Below are 10,472 nucleotides of genomic sequence, written 5' to 3'. Positions count from 1 at the left end.
AATCAGTCTTGATGTTTAGCTTTTCATTTCTCCCTCAGAAATCTAAGACCAATAAAGTCTACTGTATTCTTTCCTTACCCATGCTACATTGCTGACTCTTGATTGAAAAAAAGCTTTCCAGTGGAGGAGGGGAAGAATCCTAACGGTTGCTGGAGACAAAGAAAGATAGTGGAAGGCCTTCGAGTCAAACTAATATAAAATGTGGGAGTATGACTCAGTTTGGCCAAGTGGCCTAGAGCCTGAGGCCTGACTATTTGCAGTTGGGTTGGGGAGAGATTCAGTTTTCTCAGAGAGGGGTCTGTTAGAGCACCGGCAGAGTTTCAAGTGAGAAGCCAATTATTGAATAATGACTTCTTGGCATCCATGTCAAGTATATTTTAAGCAACTAGTCCAAGAGCAGAGGCAAAAATTCTTTCTTTACAATTTTATTTACAAAATGTATTAAAACTTTGTACAATACCTCATGGCAATGAGGTTTGGTAATTATGCCCACACATGCAATTTACACGTTTACGGCTATTAGTTTGCTTGGCAATTTTTCTGTTCACTGAAGTACAGCTTTAACAACAAAAAGAAAAGAATTGGGAAAAAAATCAAGTGACTACCGCTAAACTCCCATAGCTTGAAGTTAATAGCAGAAATTTGAAGCAATCAACATTTTTTTTAAACATGCAAGTTTTTTTTTTTAAATAACAAACCAATTTACCCACTTCTTAAACTCAGTAAAGTTCCCTCTCTGAAAAACTGATTTGAGTCAATAAACATACATTTCTCTTTATACAGTGCCTATGAAAAACATTTGTGTATACGTTGGTTGGTTTGTTTTATACAACTTCATATTCACACAGCATTAGCTTCCCGCACTGGGACGTTATAGCATTCATAAGTTGAAAAATCACAGTTTCATGAAAACAAAACAAAACAAAACAAAACACAACAGCTTTCTTTTGTGTTCAATACCATTTAAAATCTGACAGGTGAGTTATTCGCTTATGGCACACTTTCTGGAATGAAAGTTTATATTACACCTTTCTGGAAATGTTTCATTGGAATGAGACCTCTTCCTTTCTTTTCTAAAGACGAGAGCAAAAATGCAGAGAGTCAACTAAGCGTCTAAGGGTCACACTTGGGAAATGAAGGTGGGCTCCTAATTTGTACAGTCTGGAAACTTTCCAATGCACGTTACTGATGAGAGCATACTACTGAACTACAGAAAGCATACATTGTTATATAGGAGGTAATTAGTGAGCGGAGACTATTTCCTCTGACTGGTCTGATGATGCCAACAGCAGGTATGCAATTAGTTACTTGATAGCCCATGGAATAGTGGAGCGATCTTCAGTGAGTCAGTAGAGAAACTGCTCCAAGCAAGGACCTGTGAGTGATGCTGAGGTCCCTCAGATTAGCAATAGGTTTGGGAATGCATCTTAGTCTTTGCAAACTAGAAAAGGACACATGCAATCTGACAGAGAGCCACAGGCAGGTGGTAACAGGCAACAGATGGTAAAACAGACCTAGCAAGAATATAAAGTCAGATTGAGAACTGTGGTCTGAACCCACTGGCCTGCCTTGCAACATGATCCTGTCTCTGTGTCGTTCACTTGAAAGGCATACTTAGCAGAGAAAGCAGAGCTAAACACAGTGTTGGTTTTGAGAAAGATATTTCAAACACAACTGAGAGAATAGACAGCATTTCCCTCACCTCAATGCTTACTACTCGGCTATATTGGCTTAAAATGCACACTGAAGCAAGAAAAACAGATCTATGAGCTGTAATTTCAGGCTCCTTGGAAAGCTCCGGGATCAGTTTTAGGTGCTTCGAGAGGTATGCCTGATAGTGTCCCGCCCCTTGCTACAAACAAGTCAATTTTGAAAGTGCTATTAATCTCTTCACTTCTACTATGGAAAGTTCTCCAAACATTTTTCACAAAACCATTGCAAGAACATTAAGTCACCATTCAGTCTCTTCCCCAAAGCATTTGAATTTTCTTAAGTGTCACATTTACATTTTAAAGATTTACACATTTCAGCAACATCGAAGTGAAATAGGGTGCACAGAACATTACCAACAGGAAATACTAAAAACACCTGATCTGCAGATCCTAGAAGAAATGCCAGTCTGTCCGCTCAAACACAGGGAGACAGATTTTCTTTTTTAATCAGAAGGAATTACATTTTTTTTTAAGCTAAGATGGGTCTACTTGCTTAATTAGAATTAAATTGTGTGTGTGTGTACACTATGTGCACATATGCATGTGTGTGTGTATTAAAGAACATGATTTTGTATACTGTGCAGTGGTATCAAATAATGGCTTTTGTTGAATTGATGTTTTTAATAAGATTTTTTCGCATACTGGAATCTTGCATGTCCATTTTTTGTTGGTATTATTTAAATTTTTTCAAGCAAAGCAAAAAGATTTCAATAATGGTTTGCATTGTCGCAAGTCTCAGAGTGTTCCATAAGGCACTGAAGGAAAAAAAAAAAATCAGTTTTTCCTATTGAAAGGTCATTGCACCATCAGCAATATTCGTGTCATGCCCGACACCAAGGAGAGTGAAATCTGGCTCAGGATCCTTGAAGCAGCCACGTTTTCAGTGATTTCCTCTCATTGCATGCTTCCAGTGGGAAGGGATCTGCAAAGGCAAGGGGACATTGCAACGTGAAGGGACTTTTTATTGGGAACCAAGACGTTTATTAATGGCTCAGCTGACTTTGTACAGAAATAGGTGGCTGTTTTCTTAATTTACTGGAACCTTTCTCCACCCCCAGGATTGACTGGATATAAGCAACAGGTCTGGTTAAAATTTTCAACTGGATGCAGATGCTTTGGAATTGTACTAACATGCAGGAAATCTAACCCAAGACTTTAATCACTCAGAGTGTAGGTATATTAGAAAGTTTTAGTGGCATTTTAATATATTCAGGACAAATGCACTGCAGAGTATATTCTGATTGCAGAGGTAACAAGGTTTTTTTTTTTTTAACTTAGTACAGAGGGTACACAATCTTATGGCTTACTGAATTCAAATCCAATTTGACTATGAGAAAAAAATATTATTGTTCCTTGATTGGGGAGGGCTCATTTTTCTTAATATCTTCAACCTTAAGTGTTTAAAGTCTGAAAGTAACATGAGGAGATTAAAGGTATAGCACATTCTAGAAAACAGGCAAAAGTGGTGATACCCATGAAGCAGCTTGGCATCTATGGGTGCTCTGCCTTGAAATTAGGGACCTGATTGAGAGGACTCTGGTGATGCCCTCATTTTCATGGCCTTGAATAGATGCAGAGGATTCATTGTCCCAACTCTGTAAACTCAATATCACTTTTTTTTTTTTGGTCTCTGTTCAGGCTCAACCAACTTTCCTTTCACTCCAATAGAACACTTATATTTCTCTTGAGTGAACCCTGAACTTAGTTTCAATGAATAACATCATTATCTACCACTGATCTTAAATAAAACATAAATGTTAGAATGTTAAAGATGTGCACAAAGAGCCAAAGATGAGCATGAAAGAAAAAACTCTTCTTTGTACCCCACCAAGTCCTGAGTCATTTCTCTGTCTCTCTTTCCCCTTCCTTCCTTCCTTCCTTCCTTCCTTCCTTCCTTCCTTCCTTCCTTCCTTCCTTCCTTCCTTCCTTCCTTCCTTCCTTCCTTCCTTCCTTCTTTTCAATGGGATATCCTTATCTGGTCTCTTAACTCTAAGAAAGTGACTTGACCTCTCAGTGACTGTTTCCTGCTTTAAAGTAGCACAAAGGCAAACAGTATCACTACTGAGATAAAAGCCCTCTCAGAAAAAAAGAACATCGCCCCCTCAGTTATTCAGAAATTTGTCCCTACTTGACATAAAACTAGTTGTTGTTGCTGTTCTTCTTCTCCTCCTCTTCTTCTTTGAATGCTCATAAGCAGGAAAACAATCTCTCTGCAAGAATCTCTATGCAAGCTGGACTCTCCCCTCTCTGTCAGACTGCATGTTTCCTTTCTAGTTTGCCAAGACTAAGATGCATTCATAAACCTATTGCTAAGCTGAGGCTGAGACAGGAGGATTGCTGTGGGTTTTAGTTCATTCTGTGTTACAATGTAAATTCCTGTCTCAACTTTTTTTTCCACTCAAAGAATACTTACATACAGGCTGTCTAAGGAAAGTTGATAACTTGAAAAATAGTAATATTTCATGGAATAGAATGGACAAAGAGAAAAATGAAACTTTCTTCAAATTCCAGGCTAGTTGAGTTCTTACAAATGAGATGAATTTCAAAAAACATTACTGAAGAAGCCAAAGGAGATAGATGTAGGTTTCATTTACTTTGAGGAAACTTGAAGATTTCTAAAAGCAGTTAAGAGAGTCAACCCCAGGGAGCTTTGGGTTTGAATCACTTGTCAAGGAATGCTTAAAGGTGGGGTGACTTCTAATGCCTGATCAGTAACTTAGAGAGGTATCAGGTTTTCAGCAGAACTTCTGTTCCCTAGGGGATGCTAAACAGAATCTGAAACTGAGGCATATGTTCTCCTGAGTCGAGTAATCATGACATAACCACCACCCACAGAAAATGAGACTATATGGATCCTTTCTAAGGTCCCTTTTATCAGACATATTTTGTTGGATCTTATTCTTTTGGATGATTCAAACTGATTCACACTTCCTGATCAATTACTGGGCCTATAAACTCAAAAGGCAGACCCTGATGATGAGCAAGAAAAGTAAAATTTCAGGGTTGCTTTTCACCTGCATGCCCCTGAAGAGACTCCCTAGGCCAACTTAGAAAACTAGAAAGTAGATAAGAGATCAGAAGGTACTCAGATATACTGCGGAACTTGTTTGGACACCAAAGGTGGCATGGACTGGATGGGCTGGGAAGTAATGTTTTTTGGAGGTTCTGCTCATGATTCTTTATTATTCCAGGGATGACTGTTATGAAACTGGGTAGCTAGGCTGTAACCATGTTGGTATTGGTGTCTATTAAAATGTAACTTTTTCTCAGCCATAATTTTGTTCTGCAATAGTAGCACACTCATGTTGAAACCAGAAATCTGTAGCTTTCTGTATAGCAATCTAGGTTTTGAGGCCTTCCTGTCTGGTATGGTACTCCATGGTCTCCAATTTAAGGCTATAATGACATGTTTAAAGAACTTATAATCTTTTAAGCCAACACTCTCTTTTTGTCTTCCCCCTCTGTTCCTCTCCCTCCATTTCTTTCTTCCTTTCTTACTATTTAACCTTTCCCTTCCTTTCATCCTCTTATATTTTCTCTAGAATCTGCATTAGGATCCACATTCTTGTAAGATCCTCATATAATTTGTGATTGAAAAAAAAACATTATTCTGAGTAGTTAACAAGAGATTGTGAGGCTATAGTAATTAGAAAGGAAAGCCATAATTATTAGACAGAATAGCTGAAGAATAGAATTTGGAGGTTGTATGACTGTGAGCCCTGATCTGTTGTAAACTTCTATCTCAAGGAACATTATATATATATATATATCTGCCCAAATATATATATATATATATATACTATATATATAGCCTTATATAGAGTGGGATGCACAAGAAATGGGGGCATGGAGGGTCTAGACATTTTTCAAGATGACTTTTTAGCAATATATATTAATACTTTTTATTTTTTGTATGTTTTGTCTGTGTGAATGAAAATACACCATGTGTGTGCAGTGCCCATGGAGGTCAGAAGAGGGTGCTGGATCCCTGAAACTGGAGTTACAGATGATTGTGAGCTGCCATGTCAGTGTTGGGAACTGAATGCTGGTCCTCTACAAGAACAACAAGTGCTCTAAACTGTTGGGCCATCTGATGGTATTCACGTACAGCTATGTCATAAAGTAACCATCTCTTCTCAAACTGACAAAAGCTCATTAAAGTTTCAAGGTTCCTGAAGACTAGCAGTCTATAGATGGAGGAGGTAGAAGGAGGTATGGTTTAGTAAAGTAGAAGAAGAAGAAGGAGGAGGAGGAGGAGAAGGGGGAGGAGGGGGAGGAGGAGGAGGAGGGGGAGGAGGAGGAGGAGGAGGAGGAGGAGGAGGAGGAGGAGGAGAAGAAGAAGAAGAAGAAGAAGAAGAAGAAGAAGAAGAAGAAGAAGAAGAAGAAGAAGAAGGGCTTCACTTTAGAGATGAATCTGCCCAGTTGTATTGACTTGGATAAGCCATTTGCTGTGTCTGAGTTTTAGGTACCGGAGGGGAAATACTGCTTGATCCATTTTGTCACAACTGAGGTAATAGATATGACAAAACATGGAAAACTGCTATATATTCTTAAGATGTATTAAATAATTGGACTTCAGCTCCTTGGTATTTGTAGTAATCATGCTAGATTGAAATTGCTCCTGCAGTGCCCTACAAAAAAAAAAAACACAAACAACAACAACAACAACAAAAAAACAAATGATGTACCCCCAACTGAATTTTATCATCAACTCAAAGCACTAGCGCATGAGAACATTAAATGATTGCGTGCTAATAGTACTAATGGCAGATGAACTTGTGGGTTGAACATTCACAAGTATAGTGGAAACAATTTAACAGGTTAGTTCATTGTACTGAATTGTAGTAGCCAAAGGCTGCAGTCTGTAGGAAAACAGGACAACAAGCAACTTAGTCAAATATGATGATGCAAATGATCATGGCAAATGATTTATTTGTATAAAATTTTTGAAAATTGACTAAATTTAGATTTGCTAGGTTACATATAAGAATGTCAAAGCATAGGAATTGGAAGATATTGACATTTACTGATGAGGTCACAGTTAGCTGTCTAAAAGAAGGTACAGGAAGTTGCTAATTGTTCTGTTCCATTTTCAATAGGCATGTCAGGAAGGCATATGTACTTGGAAGGTGGTAAGACTTTATTCTTTTATATACTTCTAGGATGGAGGCATTATTTTAATACATGCTTGACTTTAAATTTAGATGCATTATTGGGAGTCAGGTTTTCCTAAATCTTAATTTTGGTTTGGTCAGCAACAAGGAACCTAGACCCTTACCTACCTGAGCACCATCAAGTTCTAAACAAGGGATAACAAAAAGACTCAGAATTAAGAAATTTGTTTCATACTTCTACTGTTTAATTAAAATAACCACAACTCCTGTGTGGAAGCTCTTTCCTACCTGAGGTTTCAAGGACTTGCTTCTATTTTCTAGTTTAAACCTCAGTTCCAGAATATCTGCTTTCTCTAGAATTATATTGTCTAACATGGCAGCCATGGGCACATGTAACTATTAACTACTTGATATGTTGCTAGTATCACTTGCGGTATGCCCTAAGTATAAATACACCCCAAATTTCAAAGATCACATGAACAAAAGAACATGAAATGTTATTCATTTTTAATATTACTGTGTAACTGACAACACTGAAATGATTTTGAGGGTGTCTTGGCTTCAGTGAAATGCATCACTAAGATTAACTTCTCTTGTTTTACTTTTAGAACTGTACCTACTATCATGGTTAAATGTTATTCATATAGGCCACATGTATTACTCACATATATTGAACAGTACTGCTTAAGAAAGAATTACAAAATGTAACTAATGAGAAAAATAAAATTATGGAAAAGAAAAAAAAAAGAATTTTTTTTTCTTTTGTGTCATAGATCACAACTTTATTCCAATTATGCTTTTAGAAAAGCACCAGTCACTGACAAGAGAGCATACTAAAGCGGCAAAGTGACAATGCAAGAAACAAACCAAAGTAAAAAAAAGGAAAGAATAACAACAAAAAAGGTTAACACACAGAAATATAAGGCTGATTAGTTTACTAGACCTTCATCGTACCCCTAGATCTTAACACTTTCTGTTCCATACACGTTGTAGCCTTCTCTGTATGTAGCGTAATTCTGAGTGTTGGTGGCAGGAGCAGGCTTAAAGTTTTGGGTGTTCTTTGTGAGTTTCATGCGTTTAGACTCTGCCCGTGATTTGTAACAGAATTCTATCAAAGCCACCATCATGGCCAGCCCCAGACCTCCGACAAGTATATAGAACACGCCTGCCACATTGCTCAGGCTTAGTGCACTGGTCTTGTCCTAAGAAAAATGAAAAAGACGATTAGTTCTTGAGGAAAACAAAAGCAATAGGACATCATAACACATCACAACAGCTTAGGGCAGTTCTAAATTGTAAAACAACTAAACATTTGTATAAGTGTTAGGACTCAACTCTGGCAACTGGCTGATGTTTCACAATGACCAGCAGGGTAGTAGATTGTGCTTCTGTTGACAGTTTTGATTCTCACCTAAATGTCTTTTTGTTTTTATTCTTAGTATCTCCAAATGTTTAATACAGTGTTCAACCACTAAATAAAACATCATTTGTCCAGGGGAACAAAAGAGTAAACACAAGCATAATATATCCCTCTGCCAGCCTAAACACACACCATTTTCCAGAGTTGGGCTATGACATAATCTCTACAAATGTAACATTCTTTTCATTTGGGAACTGAAGCACTCTTTCCCCTCTCTGCCCCAAAATTCCCCCTTCTCCCTTGTTTTCCCTGTGACAAACTTTCTTAACAATTAGTCTTTATACTAGGTGAGGTCCCTTATATTCTTGTGTGGGGATTTAATTCATGGGGGGTTGTATAAAATGGGTTAGCTCTTCTTTTCTCTCCGTGACTGATAAATTGCCCCGTGGAGAATTGGTTGCTAAGTTCAAAATCAGGGCAGCAGGGTCTTTGTGCTGCAAGAACAAGGAATTGGCTCCACTCCATCTCCCTGAGAGTTTAAAGAAGACATCAGGAGTGTCCACTTTGCCATGGATTGGCTCCACACAAATCAGAAATATTTTTTAGACCATTGAAGGAAAAAAAAAAACAAACACCAAAAACCCAAACAAAACAAAACAAAAACAAAAATAAAAAATAAAAAAAAATAAGCTTATTTTAATGTTTTACTTCAGGGAGCATAGGACTAATTAAAAAAAAAAACAAAAACAAAAACAAAAAAACAAAAAACAAAAAACAAAAAGCTACACCTATCTGTTTTCTATTTAAGATGGAGAAAAATTTGAAGAAGGCGGTAAGTAATTTTCAGGTCAAACAACAAGTCTGACTAAGCTATCTGCCTGTATGAAAAAGCAAAAACTGAACTTCTGGACAATGGAAAGAAAAAAAATTGGTGTCTTGAGCCCTACCTTGAGGTAGGACACACCAAAGGCCAGGAGTCTTTCTTTGAAAAAATAAAATAAAATAGCATTTTGTAGTCTTTTTAGAAGGAATGTAACCATTTTGCTGCCGAAAGGAGTTAAAGAGAATATCCAAAGTTTTAAGCCTGTGAAATTTGAGCATCTTATTAAATGATGACAGTGGACAGATGATGGACATTGCTGACCATCTGTACTATGGCTCAACTAGTCCTTGTATATTTAAATGACCATGTCCTTTTGATTCTATTTTCATAGGAGCCAACCTTATACTTGTTTACTGTAATGAAAAGGCCAACTTGGATTGTATTTAGGGAGGGACGTCGGGGTGCCTCATGTCTATGACAGCCTTACATAAAGTCACTTTTCTTGAATTAATGGCAGGTAGATGACAGTAAGATCCTCTTTCACTTATTGGACAATGGTCAATTCAGGCGGCACACCATCTACAAGGGTAGTCCATAGTCAATTAAGAAATGGACCAACTTGTAGAACCCTCCTTCTATCATAATATATGCCTATGTACATGGCACTGAACAGGGAAAAGTTCCTTTATCATAACCCATGTGATCTGTAGCTGCAATGGCAAATTCAAATTTCATGTGTTGAAGTTTTACAGAATTCCTTGATATGGGAGGTAGAAAACCAGTAGCAAAATGGTTCCTTGCATGGAGAAAATGAGTGGCATTTCATGAAATGAATTAACTGATACCACAATATTAGTTCAGAAAAAGGAAAAGGTAAAAATTGAAACTAAAAAAGAACTTTCTTAGGGGAGCGAAGGGGGAGGGGCAGGAAGGAGGTGGGGAAGAGTGTTTCATGCTTATCAATGTGATGTTAATCCTGACAGTGTGTACCCTTAGGGAACATGCGACTTAAATTTCAAAGTATTACATACAGAGATTCAAACGACACCTTTGGAAGAGAAAAGTGTGACAGACTTAATGAGATTCAAGATACGAACAGATGCTGAATTTAATATGACAGCAGCTGGGAAGGAACTAATCATTCTGTTTACAGAGACCAGTCTTTGTTGTTTGTTTGACTGTTTTCTGATGGCAAAGACATAATATATTAATAACCAATGGTATTTACAACTACAGTCTCTGACACTTCAAGAGATTAAGATAAAGTACTGTCACAACTGAATCTTTTTTTTTTTTTTTTTTTTTTTTTTTTTTTTTTAGTTGAGGTTGGTTGTTATATTTTCTCTTTGAACTTTCGAAATGTGAACTACAGTAAAACCCCTTTATAACACAGCCCTTTATCTTATAGCTTTGGAAATGTATTGAGCCAGATCAAGTCCCTAATCATAACAGATCTCTATCAT

The 10,472-nt window shown here is 37.3% G+C and overlaps 1 protein-coding gene across 7 annotated transcripts in view; it reads right to left on the bottom strand.

Moving 5' to 3' along the window:
• Positions 1-409: 409 nt before the first annotated feature.
• Gria3 (glutamate ionotropic receptor AMPA type subunit 3) overlaps positions 410-10,472 on the bottom strand; it is a 350,275-nt gene continuing 340,212 nt past the window's right edge. For 5 of the 7 annotated variants that reach the window (XM_060375315.1, XM_060375316.1, XM_060375317.1 and 2 more), the window contains 2 exons: positions 7,781-8,028; positions 410-2,634 (listed from right to left, as the gene is read on the bottom strand). In XM_060375315.1, coding sequence (XP_060231298.1) covers positions 7,783-8,028 — 246 coding nt within the window. In that variant the 3' untranslated portion in view covers positions 410-2,634; positions 7,781-7,782. Of the gene's footprint in view, positions 2,635-7,769; positions 8,029-10,472 lie in introns of those variants that run through there. The other 2 variants (XM_060375314.1, XR_009588470.1) reach the window with 2 other exon arrangements.

Source organism: Meriones unguiculatus, chromosome X (assembly GCF_030254825.1).
Source record: "Meriones unguiculatus strain TT.TT164.6M chromosome X, Bangor_MerUng_6.1, whole genome shotgun sequence".
Lineage (NCBI taxonomy): Eukaryota > Metazoa > Chordata > Mammalia > Rodentia > Muridae > Meriones > Meriones unguiculatus.
Note: the sequence above shows the minus strand (reverse complement) of the source record. Positions and strands in the feature narration are given on the sequence as shown.